The sequence below is a fragment of the Coregonus clupeaformis genome, chromosome 9, assembly GCF_020615455.1.
Source record: "Coregonus clupeaformis isolate EN_2021a chromosome 9, ASM2061545v1, whole genome shotgun sequence".
Lineage (NCBI taxonomy): Eukaryota > Metazoa > Chordata > Actinopteri > Salmoniformes > Salmonidae > Coregonus > Coregonus clupeaformis.
The window spans coordinates 16,625,421-16,638,423 of record NC_059200.1 but is presented as its reverse complement, the minus strand read 5'-3'; the positions used below and the strand labels follow the sequence as shown (position 1 = coordinate 16,638,423).

General features: G+C 43.8%; 1 protein-coding gene across 1 annotated transcript in view; it reads right to left on the bottom strand.

The window, feature by feature from the left end:
- Positions 1 to 13,003, bottom strand: part of scarb2c (scavenger receptor class B, member 2c) — a 41,052-nt gene that overhangs the window by 17,752 nt on the left and 10,297 nt on the right. Inside the window, exons 6-9 of the mRNA XM_041885325.2 lie at positions 12,708 to 12,827; positions 10,201 to 10,370; positions 9,861 to 9,979; positions 389 to 462 (exon numbers count right to left, since the gene is read on the bottom strand). Of these exons, the coding sequence (XP_041741259.2) occupies positions 389 to 462; positions 9,861 to 9,979; positions 10,201 to 10,370; positions 12,708 to 12,827 (483 nt within the window). The remainder of the gene's footprint in view (positions 1 to 388; positions 463 to 9,860; positions 9,980 to 10,200; positions 10,371 to 12,707; positions 12,828 to 13,003) is intronic.

Sequence of the window (13,003 nt, the reverse complement as noted above, 5' to 3'; positions counted from 1 at the left end):
GGTGTCACAATACCGATAAAACCTAGCGGTCAAACATGGAAATGGTTTCAAATCGTTTTTCCACCATTCATTTTTCCCCATAGGGAATTTCTAGAAACACTTAAAATAAGGTCTGTTACCCTGGCGTGACGTTTTGATAAACATGATAAGGTGACTTTTATCAATATAAATCGGCTCTGTTTACTCTCAGATTAAAACATGCTAATTAGCATCAAAGTAGACATCATACAAAACTACAAATCCCTGCAAGCTCCTGCACGTCATCTCTAGCTGACACCTTTGCTAACAGGTATTGTGTCAATTTAAAACTTGCACAAGACAGTTCACAGAATTGTCAATTTAAAAAGAAAAGTAGCCACTTTATTAATTACAAAAAGTCTTTGCTTACCTAAACACAGGAATCTTCTCAACGAACACGTTCACTTGAAGTCTCTTAGCAGCCTGAAGTACGATGCCTGTAAGCTGTGGAAACAAATCGTTATGAATTATTACTACTTCTCAGGTTGCCCATTCTATAGACCACTGAATGCTAACAGTCAGTATCTGGATAATGTGTGTGAAATGCTTGATAACGTATGTTATATCAACAGTGGTATATTTTCTGGGTGACCTAAATATTGACTGGGTATCACCAAGCTATCCACTCAAGAAGAAGCTTCAAAACTGTAACCAGTGCATGCAATCTGGTTCAGGTTATCGGTCAACCTACCAGGGTATTTACAAACAGCACATGAATGAAATCATCCACATGTATTGGTCACATCTTTACTAATGCTGCAGAAGTCTGCTCTAAAGCAGTTTCCACACCCATCGGATGTAGTGATCATAATATAGTAGCCATATCTAGGGAAACCAAAGTTCCAAAGGCTGGGCCTAATATATAGTGTAAGAGAGATCATACAAGAGGTTCTGTAGCGATTCCTATGTTTACATCTTCAAGAATATTTGCTGGTCTGTTGTGTGTAGTGAGGACCAACCAGACGTAATACTTGGCACATTTATGAAATTGTCCGGCCCAGAGCTCTGAGCCCTGACCTCAACCCCATCAATCACCTTTGGGATGAATTGGAACGCCGACTGCAAGCCAGGCCTAATCGCCAAACATCAGTGCCTCGACCTCACTAATGCTTTGTGGCTGAATGGAAGCAAGTCCCCGCAGCAATGTTCCAACATCTAGTGGAAAGCCTTCCCAGAAGAGTGGAGGCTGTTATAGCAGCAAAGGGGGGACCAACTCCATTTTAATGCTCATGATTTTGGAATGAGATGTTCGACAAGCATGTTTCCACACACTTTTGGTCATGTAGTGTATTTCAAAACTATAAGCGTTATATTTATAAATAAATAAAAATCCCCCGGTAAACCGTAAACCTCATCTAAATCTCGTAATGAATAATGTGGCAATTGTGAGAGGTATTGACGTGTTGAAATCACCGAACTGTCTGTTCAAACAGCTAACACACAGCTCCCACAAGACATGCCACCAGTGGTCTCTTCACAGTCCCTAAGTCCAGAACAGAGGCTGGGAAAAACACAGAACTACAGTGGCTTGCGAAAGTATTCACCCCCCTTGGCATTTTTCCTATTTTGTTGCCTTACAAACTGGAATTAAAATAGATTTTTTGGGGGTTTGTATCATTTGATTTACACAACATGCCTACCACTTTGAAGATGCAAAATATGTTTTATTGTGAAACAAACAAGAAATAAGACAAAACAAACAGAAAACCTGAGCGTGAATATACTTTGTAGAGCCACCTTCTGCAGCAATTATAGCTGCAAGTCTCTTGGGGTATTTCTAAGCCCTCTCCTATTCTCCCTATACACCAAGTCACTTGGCTCTGTCATATCCTCACATGGCCTCTCCTATCATTGCTACGCTGACGATACACAACTAATCTTCTCCTTTCCCCCTTCTGATAACCAGGTGGCGAATCGCATCTCTGCATGTCTGGCAGACATATCAGTATGGATGACGGATCACCACCTCAAGCTGAACCTTGGCAAGACGGAGCTGCTCTTCCTCCCGGGGAAGGACTGCCCGTTCCATGATCTCACCATCACGGTTGACAACTCCATTGTGTCCTCCTCCCAGAGTGCGAAGAGCCTTGGCGTGAACCTGGACAACACCCTGTCGTTCTCCGCTAACATCAAGGCGGTGACCCGATCCTGCAGGTTCATGCTCTACAACATTCGGAGTACGACCCTGCCTTACACAGGAAGCGGCACAGGTCCTAATCCAGGCACTTGTCATCTCCCGTCTGGATTACTGCAACTCGCTGTTGGCTGGGCTCCCTGCCTGTGCCATTAAACCCCTACAACTCATCCAGAATGCCGCAGCCCGTCTGGTGTTCAACCTTCCCAAGTTCTCTCACGTCACCCCGCTCCTCCGCACACTCCACTGGCTTCCAGTTGAAGCTCGCATCTGTTACAAGACCATGGTGCTTGCCTATGGAGCTGTGAGGGGAACGGCACCTCTGTACCTTCAGGCTCTGATCAGTCCCTACACCCAAACGAGGGCATTGCGTTCATCCACCTCTGGCCTGCTGGCTCCCCTTCCTCTGCGGAAGCATAGTTCCCGCTCAGCCCAGTCAAAACTGTTCGCTGCTCTGGCACCCCAATGGTGGAACAAGCTCCCTCACGACGCCAGGACAGCGGAGTCACTCACCACCTTCCGGAGACATTTGAAACCCCACCTCTTTAAGGAATACCTGGGATAGGATAAAGTAATCCTTCTACCCCCCCCCCCTAAAATAAATAATAATAATTGTAAAGTGGTTATCCCACTGGCTATAGGGTGAATGCACAAATTTGTAAGTCGCTCTGGATAAGAGCGACTGCTAAATGACGTAAATGTATGTCTCTATAAGCTTGGAACATCTAGCCACTGGGATTTTAGCCCATTCTTCAAGGTAGAACTGCTCCAGCTCCTTCAAGTTGGATGGGTTCCGCTGGTGTACAGCAATCTTTAAGTCATACCACAGATTCTCAATTGGATTGAGGTCTGGGCTTTGACGAGGCCATTCCAAGATATTTAAATGTTTCCCCTTAAACCACGTGAGTGTTGCTTTAGCAGTATGCTTAGGGTCATTGTCCTGCTGGAAGGTGAACCTCCGCCCCAGTCTCAAATATCTGGAAGACTGAAACAGGTTTCCCTCAAGAATTTCCCTGTATTTAGCGCCTTCCATCATTCCTTCAATTCTGACCAGTTTCCCAGTCCCTGCCGATGAAAAACATCCCCACAGCATGATGCTGCCACCACCATGCTTCACTGTGGGGGTGGTGTTCTCGGGGTGATGAAGTGTTGGGTTTGCGCCAGACATAGTGATTTCCTTGATGGCCAAAAAGCTCAATTTTAGTCTCATCTGACCAGAGTACCTTCTTCCATATGTTTGGGGAGTCTCCCACATGCCTTTTGGCAAACACCAAACGTGTTTGCTTATTTTTCCTTTAAGCAATGGCTTTTTTCTGGCCACTATTCCGTAAAGCCCAGCTCTGTGGAGTGTACGTCTTCATGGTGCCGCTTGCTTGGTGGTGACCCTTGCTTAGTGGTGTTGCAGACTCTGGGGCCTTTCAGAACAGGTGTATATATACTGAGATCATGTGACACTTAAATAGTCAACCTGTGTGCAATCTAACTAATTATGTGACTTCTGAAGGAAATTGGTTGCACCATATCTTATTTAGGGGCTTCATAGCAAAGGGGCTGAATACATATGCACGCACCACTTTTCCGTTATTTATTTTTTAGATTTATTTTAAACAAGTTATTTTTTTAATTTCACTTCACCAATTTGGACTATTTTGTATATGTCCATTACATGAAATCCAAATGAAAATCCATTTAAATTACAGGTTGTAATGCAACAAAATAGGAAAAACACCAATGGGGCTGAATACTTTTGCAAGGCACTGACTACATGGAACTCTTCCACATCAGGTAACTCTGAGCCATCTGACTCTGTGCCCATCCACAGGTCTCTACCCACGCAGACACAACCGACGCTGCTGCTAAAATGATTATTGATTAGATGTATTACTCCATTATGCTGCTGTCCATTGATTATCGATTGCCATTACATTAGTATCTATCTATTTATTATATTACTATTCACTGTTACTCCTGTTTACATGTATATATTACCATTAGTATATTACCGTAAGTATTTATATATTCCTGCTACCAGTCACTTTTCAGTCCTGTTTACATGTATATCCTACTACCAGTCACTTTTTATGTATAAACCCACCTCAACCACCCCAGTATCCCTGCACGTTTAATAAGGTACTGGCACAGACCTGTATACACTTGCATTCTCCTGTTTCTTTAACTCTCATCATAGTTCTTGTGTGGTTTTAATTCTTACTTTATTTTTAATTATATTTTCTATTATTATTATTATTATTATTATTATTATTATTATTATTATTATTATTATTATTATTATTATTATTTATTACCACCACTGCATTGTTGGGTAAGAGCTCTCAAGGTAATAATTTTACTGTACTGTTTTACACCTGTTGTATCCTGTGGACGTGGAGAATAAACTTTGAAACACACACACACACAATTATTGTAGCATTGCACATTTTATAGTGTACATTTGTATAGTGCACAATGTCTTGAGTGATGTAATGTTTTCTATATGATGTGGGTGGCTGGTAGCCTAGTGGTTAAAGCGTTAGGCCAGTGACCTAAAAGTCTACAGCCTCTTATCTTTAGTGTCTCTATGCCTGGTACTGAGCCACTCCAACTGCACCACAAACAGCTATAAATAACAGCTTATCAACAAGAAGGACTTCATACACACTGCCTCAGACTGGCCCCAGCCTCAGGAGTAGCCCTGGGTCGTGTTCATTAGTGCACACCGTAGCAAAACGTTTTGCGATGGCAAACTAAGACCAAGCTTTTCCTGTTTCCATCATTTTTTTCCTTCTTCAGTTTGGTGCCTAATGAATACAACCCTGGGTTTTAGGATCTGCTACTTGAAAACTCAGTTCAAAAACAGTTCAAAAGCTTGACACGGTCTTGATCAAAGTGATATTGACTATTTACTGTAATGCTGGCATGATGGACCACTCCACATATATTTGCAGCTGTTAATGTTTTCTGTCATTTGTCTCCTGAGCATCATAGTGTGTGCGCTTTGTGTGAATTAGTGAGATTATCCTTCTTCCATAGTAAAACATTATCCTTGTAACACCCAAAATAAAACGCTCTGTGAAAGTCAACAGTTTTGACCTGTTCTTCTAAAGTGGTAATAGTGCCCCCTCAAGTGGTCAATCTGAAAACAACATGCTGAAGCCAGAGAAAAGGTACTATAGGCAAAAGGTCATATACTGAACTAAAATATAAACTCAACATGTAAAGTGTTGGTCCCATGTTTCATGAGCTGAAAATAAAAGATCCCAGAATTTCTCAATGTGCACAAAAAGCTTATTTCTCTCAAATTCTGTGCACGTCCCTGTTAATGAGCATTTCTCCTTTGCCAAGATAATCCATCCACATGACAGGTGTGGCATATCAAGAAGCTGATTAAACAGCAAGATCATTACACAGGACAATAAAAGGCCACTCTAAAATGTGCAGTTTTGTCACACAACACAATGCCACAGATGTCTCAAGTTTTGAGGGAGCATTCAATTGGCATGCTGACAGCAGGAATGTCCATCAGAGCTGTTGCCAGAGAATTGAATGTTCATTTCTCTACCATAAGCCACCTCCAACGTCATTTTAGAGAATTTGGCAGTACATCCAACTGGCCTCAAACACAGATCACGTGTAACCACGCCAGCCCTGGTCTTCCACATCCGGCTTCTTCCCCTGCGGGATCGTCTGAGACCAGCCACTCAGACATCTGATGAAACTGTGGGTTTGCACAAGCGAAGAATTTCTGCACAAACTGTCAGAAACCGTCTCAGGGAAGCTCATCTGCATGCTCGTCGTCCTCACCAGGGTCTTGACCTGACTGCAGTTTGGCGTCATAACCGATTTCAGTGGGCAAATGCTCAACTTCGATGGCCACTGGCACGCTGGAGAAGTGTGCCCTCCACGGATGAATCCTGGTTTCAACTGTACTGGGCAGATGACAGATGTGTGGGCGAGCGGTTTGCTGATGTCAACGTTGTGAACAGAGTCCCCCATGGTGGCGGTGGGGTTATGGTATGGGCAGGCATAAGCTATGGACAACAAACACAATTGCATTTTATTGTTGGCAATTTGAATGCACAGAGCTACCGTGACGAGATCCTGAGGCCCATTGTCGTGCCATTCATCACCTCATGTTTCAGCATGATAATGCACGGCCCCATGTCGCAAGGATCTGTACACAATTCCTGGAAGCTGAAAATGTCCCAGTCCTTCCATGGCCTGCAAACTCACCAGACATGTCATCCATCCCCAACTATAACATTTTCCATTTAGATAGAACTACCAAAGGGGGTGGAGTTGCAATCTACTGTAGAGAGAGCCTGCAGAGCTCTATCATACTATCCAGGTCTGTGCCCAAACAGTTTGAGCTTCTACTTCTAAAAATCCACCTTTCCAGAAATAAGTCTCTCACTGTTGCCGCTTGCTACAGACCCCCCTCAGCCCCCAGCTGTGCCCTGGACACCATATGTGAATTGATTGCCCCCCATTTATCCTCAGAGTTCGTACTGCTTGGTGACCTAAATTGGGATATGCTTAATACCCCGGCCATCCTACAATCCAAACTAGATGCCCTCAATCTCACGCAAATTATCACGAACCTACCAGGTACAACCCTAAATCCGTAAACATGGGTACCCTCATAGATATCATCCTGACTAACTTACCCTCTAAATACACCTCCGCTGTCTTCAACCAGGATCTCAGCGATCACTGCCTTATTGCCTGCGTCCGTAACGGGTCCGCGGTCAAACGACCACCCCTCATCACTGTCAAACGCTCCCTAAAACACTTTAGCAAGCAGGCCTTCCTAATTGACCTGGCCCAGGTATCCTGGATGGATATAGATCTCATTCCGTCAGTAGAGGATGCCTGGTTGTTCTTTAAAAGTAATTTCCTCTCAATCTTAAATAAACATGCCCCATTCAAAAAATACAGAACTAAGAACAGATATAGCCCCTGGTTCTCCTCAGACTTGACTGCCCTTGACCAGCACAAAAACATCCTGTGGCGTACTGCCTTAGCATCAAATAGCCCCCCGCGATATGCAACTTTTCAGGGAAGTTAGGAACCAATATACACAAGCAGTCAGGAAAGCAAAGGCTAACTTTTTTCAAACTGAAATTTGCATCCTGTAGCACTAACTCCAAAAAGTTTTGGGACACTGTAAAGTCCATGGAGAATAAGAGCACTTCCTCCCAGCTGCCCACTGCACTGAGGCTAGGAAACACTATCACCACCGATAAATCTACAATAATCGAGAATTTCAACAAGCATTTTGCTACGGCTAGCCATGCTTTCCACCTGGCTACCACTACCCCGGCCACCAACTCTGCACCCTCCGCTGCAACTTGCCCATGCCCCCCGCTTCTCCTTCACACAAATTCAGACAGCTGATGTTCTGAAAGAGCTGCAAAATCTGGACCCCTACAAATCAGCTGGGCTAGACAATCTGGACCCTTGCTTTCTAAAACTAGCCGCCAAATTGTCGCAACCCCTTTTACTAGTCTGTTCAACCTCTCTTTCGTAACGTCTGAGATCCCCAGAGATTGGAAAGCTGCCGCGGTCATCCCCCTCTTCAAAAGGGGGTGACACTCTAGATCCAAACTGTTACAGACCTATATCCATCCTGCCCTGCCTTTCGAAAGTATTTGAAAGCCAAGTTAACAAACAGATCACCGACCATTTCGAATCCCACCGTACCTTCTCGGCTATGCAATCCGGTTTCCGAGCTGGTCATGGGTGCACTTCAGCCACGCTCAAGGTCCTAAACGATATTATAACCGCGATCGATAATAGACAGTACTGTGCAGCCGTCTTCATCGACCTGGCCAAGGCTTTCGACTCTGTCAACCACCGCATTCTTATTGGCAGACTAAATAGCCTTGGTTTCTCAAATGACTGCCTCGCCTGGTTCACCAACTACTTCTCAGATAGAGTTCAGTGTGTCAAATCGGAGGGCCTGTTGTCTGGACCTATGGCAGTCTCTATGGGGGTGCCACAGGGTTCAATTCTTGGGCGACTCTTTTCTCTGTGTATATCAATGATGTCGCTCTTGCTGCTGGTGACTCTGAGATCCACCTCTACGCAGACGACACCATTTTGTATACATCTGGCCCTTCATTGGACACTGTGTTAACAAACCTCCAAACGAGCTTCAATACCATACAACACTCCTTCAGTAGCCTCCAACTGCTCTTAAACACTAGTAAAACTAAATGCATGCTCTTCAATCGAACACTGCTGGCACCCGCCCACCCGACTAGAATCACCACTCTCGACGGGTCTGACCTAGAGTATGTGGACAACTACAAATACCTAGGTGTCTGGTTAGACTGTAAACTCTCCTTCCAGACTCGCATTAAGAATCTCCAATCCAAAGTTAAATCTAGAATCGGCTTCCTATTTCGCAACAAAGCCTCCTTCACTCATGCTGCCAAACATGCCCTCGTAAAACTGACTATCCTACCGATCCTTGACTTCGGCGATGTCATTTACAAAATAGCCTCCAACGCTCTACTCAGCAAATTGGATGTAGTCTATCACAGTGCCATCCGTTTTGTCTCCAAAGCCCCATACACTACCCACCACTGTGACCTGTACGCTCTTGTTGGCTGGTCCTCACTACATGTTCGTCGTCAAACCCACTGGCTCCAGGCCATCTATAAATCACTGCTAGGCAAATCCCCGCCTTATCTTAGCTCATTGGTCACCATAGCAGCACCCACCCGTAGTCTGCGCTCCAGCAGGTATATATCACTGGTCATTCCCAAAGCAAACACCTCCTTTGGCCGCCATTCCTTCCAGTTCTCTGCTGCCAATGACTGGAACGAATTGCAAAAATCTCTGAAGCTGGAGACTCTTATCTCCCTCACTAACTTTAAGCATCAGTTGTCAGAGCACCTTACCGATCACTGCACCTGTACACAGCCCATCTGAAATTAGCCCACCCAACTACCTCATCCCTATATTGTTATTTATTTTGCTCTTTTGCACCCCAGCATCTCTATTTGCACATAATCTCTTGCACATCTAGCATTCCAGTGTTAATACTAATTGTAATTATTTTGCACTATAGCCTATTTATTGCCTTACCTCCATAACTTGCTACATTTGCACACACTGTATATATATTTTCTGTTGTATTTTTTGACTTTATGTTTTTTTTACCCCATATGTAACTCTGTGTTGTTGTTTTTATCGCACTGCTTTGCTTTATCTTGGCCAGGTCGCAGTTGTAAATGAGAACTTGTTCTCAACTGGCTTACCTGGTTAAATAAAGGTGAAATAAATAAAATAAAATAAAATAAAAAATTGAGCATGTTTGGGAGGCTCTGGATTCACGTGTACAACAGCGTGTTCCAGTTCCCGTCAATATCCAGCAACTTCGCACAGCCATTGAAGAGGAGTGGGACAACATTCCACAGGCCACAATCAACAGCCTGATCAACTCTATGTGAAGGAGATGTGTCGCGCTGCATGAAGCAAAATGGTGGTTACACCAGATACTGACTGGTTTTTTGATCCACGCCCCTACTAAAAAAAAAAAAAAAAAAGGTATCTGTGACCAACAGATTCATATCTGTATTCCCATTCATGTGAAAATCGATAAATTAGGGCCTATGTTCTGACTGATTTCTTTATAGGAACTGTAAAACTCAGTAAAATCTTTTAAATTGTTGCATTTATATTCTTTGTTCAGTTTACATACCGGGTTGATATCGATGATGGTCTCGTGTTGCTTCTTGTTAGGTTTCATGCCGAAGACGTCTTTGACAAACTTCTCATCTGCCTGGTAGAAGTGTGGAGAAGACATGACAATCGGAGCATCTAGGATGTGAAATATGAGATTAATGAAATGTCTTTTTTCCCCCTCATTGAGTTGATAATGGACCTCAGTTGGCATTGACTAGTACCGCCAAGGTTGTGGGTTCAACTCCAGCAGGGATCACATAAAAATGTATGCACTCAACGTTTGTATAAAATTGAGTGCCAAGTGGCATATATCAAATATTGGAAATAAAATAGAAAATATATGATATTATTATTACCTTGTTTGCAGGCACTGACTTGGAGCACGCCAGAGCCCAGACAGTTCCCTGCTGGGGAACAGAAGCCAGCGTTCTCTGTTGTGTTGGCAAACACATTGCTGGGTGGAGAGAACCTGTAAGCTGGGACACCCATCACAATGCTCTCCTCCTCATAGATGGCATAGATAGATCTGACAAAGAGGACCAAGGAACGGAGAAGGAAAAGGGTTAGATAAATCTATTGTGAAAGACAAGATACAGTGGGGAAAAAAAGTATTTAGTCAGCCACCAATTGTGCAAGTTCTCCCACTTAAAAAGATGAGAGAGGCCTGTCATTTTCATCATAGGTACACGTCAACTATGACAGACAAATTGAGGAAAAAAAATCCAGAAAATCACATTGTAGGATTTTTAATGATTTTATTTGCAAATGATGGTGGAAAATAAGTATTTGGTCACCTACAAACAAGCAAGATTTCTGGCTCTCACAGACCTGTAACTTCTTCTTTAAGAGGCTCCTCTGTCCTCCACTCGTTACCTGTATTAATGGCACCTGTTTGAACTTGTTATCAGTATAAAAGACACCTGTCCACAACCTCAAACAGTCACACTCCAAACTCCACTATGGCCAAGACCAAAGAGCTGTCAAAGGACACCAGAAACAAAATTGTAGACCTGCACCAGGCTGGGAAGACTGAATCTGCAATAGGTAAGCAGCTTGGTTTGAAGAAATCAACAGTGGGAGCAATTATTAGGAAATGGAAGACATACAAGACCACTGATAATCTCCCTCGATCTGGGGCTCCACGCAAGATCTCACCCCGTGGGGTCAAAATGATCACAAGAACGGTGAGCAAAAATCCCAGAACCACACGGGGGGACCTAGTGAATGACCTGCAGAGAGCTGGGACCAAAGTAACAAAGCCTACCATCAGTAACACACTACGCCGCCAGGGACTCAAATCATGCAGTGCAAGATGTGTCCCCCTGCTTAAGCCAGTACATGTCCAGGCCCGTCTGAAGTTTGCTAGAGTGCATTTGGATGATCCAGAAGAGGATTGGGAGAATGTCATATGGTCAGATGAAACCAAAATATAACTTTTTGGTAAAAACTCAACTCGTCGTGTTTGGAGGACAAAGAATGCTGAGTTGCATCCAAAGAACACCATACTTACTGTGAAGCATGGGGGTGGAAACATCATGCTTTGGGGCTGTTTTTCTGCAAAGGGACCAGGACGACTGATCCGTTTAAAGGAAAGAATGAATGAATATTTTTTCCAAACAATTTGAGGGAGTGCGGAAAGTACTAAAGACCCCTTGACCTTTTACACATTTTGTTACGTTACAGCCTTATTCTAAAATTGATTAAATAAAAAATGTTCCTCAATCTACACACAATACTCCATAATGACATAGCGAAAACACGTTTTTAGAAATGTTGGCAAACTTGTAAAAAATTATAACAGAAATAGCTTATTTACGTAAGTATTCAGACCCTTTGCTATGAGACTCCAAATTGAGCTCAGGTGCATCCTGTTTCCATTGATCATCCTTGTGATGTTTCTACAACTTGATTGGAGTCCACCTGTGGTAAATTCAATTGATTGGACACGATTTGGAAAGGCACACACCTGTCTATATAAGGTCCCACAGTTGACAGTGCATGTCAGAGCAAAAACCAAGCTATGAGGTCGAAGGAATTGTCAGAGAGCTCCAGGACAGGATTGTGTCGAGGCACAGATCTGGGGAAGGATTGAGGGCCCCCCAAGAACACAGTGGCCTCCATCATTCTTAAATGGAAGACGTTTGGAACCACCAAGATTCTTCCTAGTGCTGGCAGCCCGGCCAAACTGAGCAATCAGGGGAGAAGGGCCTTGGTCAGAGAGGTGACCAAGAACCCGATGGTCACTCTGACAGAGCTCCAGAGTTCCTCTGTGGAGATGAGAGAACCTTCCAGAAGGACAACCATCTCTGCAGCACTCCACCAATCAGGCCTTTATTGTAGAGTGGCCAGACGGAAGCCACGCCTCAGTAAAAAGCACATGACAGCACCCTTGGAGTTTGCCAAAAGGCACCTAAAGGACTCTCAGACCATGAGAAACAAGATTCTCTGGTCTGATGAAACCAAGATTGAACTCTTTGGCCGGAATGCCAAACGTCACGTCTGGCGGAAACCTGGCACCATCCCTACGGTGAAGCATGGTGGTGGCAGCATCATGCAGTTAGCAAGTTTGGTAGGCTACTAATGACCATCAGTAGCATCAGAGCTTGGAGAAGCCTAATTACTAAATGGTCACGTGGAATTTGACTGCGGCCATGACTCGTGACTGCCGGTAATACGGTCAACGCAACAGCCCTATACTCAACGCATACATTTTAGTTAAATGTATTTTGACTTCCAAAACGGGCTAAATAATAGTAACACGTGATGACAAACGCTGAAAATAAACTGTCACATGACGCTAAGGATGTAATGGTAGAGGAAGCTCCCATGACACAGAGACATGGGAGTTTGGACCCAAACCAACCTGCAGAGGTCAGAGGAAAACATGTAGAGGGTCTCGTTCTTGGTGATGATTGGATGAAAGGAGGCCCCATTGGTTCCATTGATCATGTTACACTCATCTGTGGTCCACCAATTCAGAGAGCTGCAAACAGAGAGAACACACATCGTTATCGCTGTTATACCATTGCTACCACTTCAAAATGGGTTCTGACTGTATTCGCCTTCTGTGAAATCTAGATAATATCCACCTTAAGTAAAACAGAATGTGAGATTAGGTTGGTTTAACGAGGCTAAGATAATATTGAAACAGAAAAACAC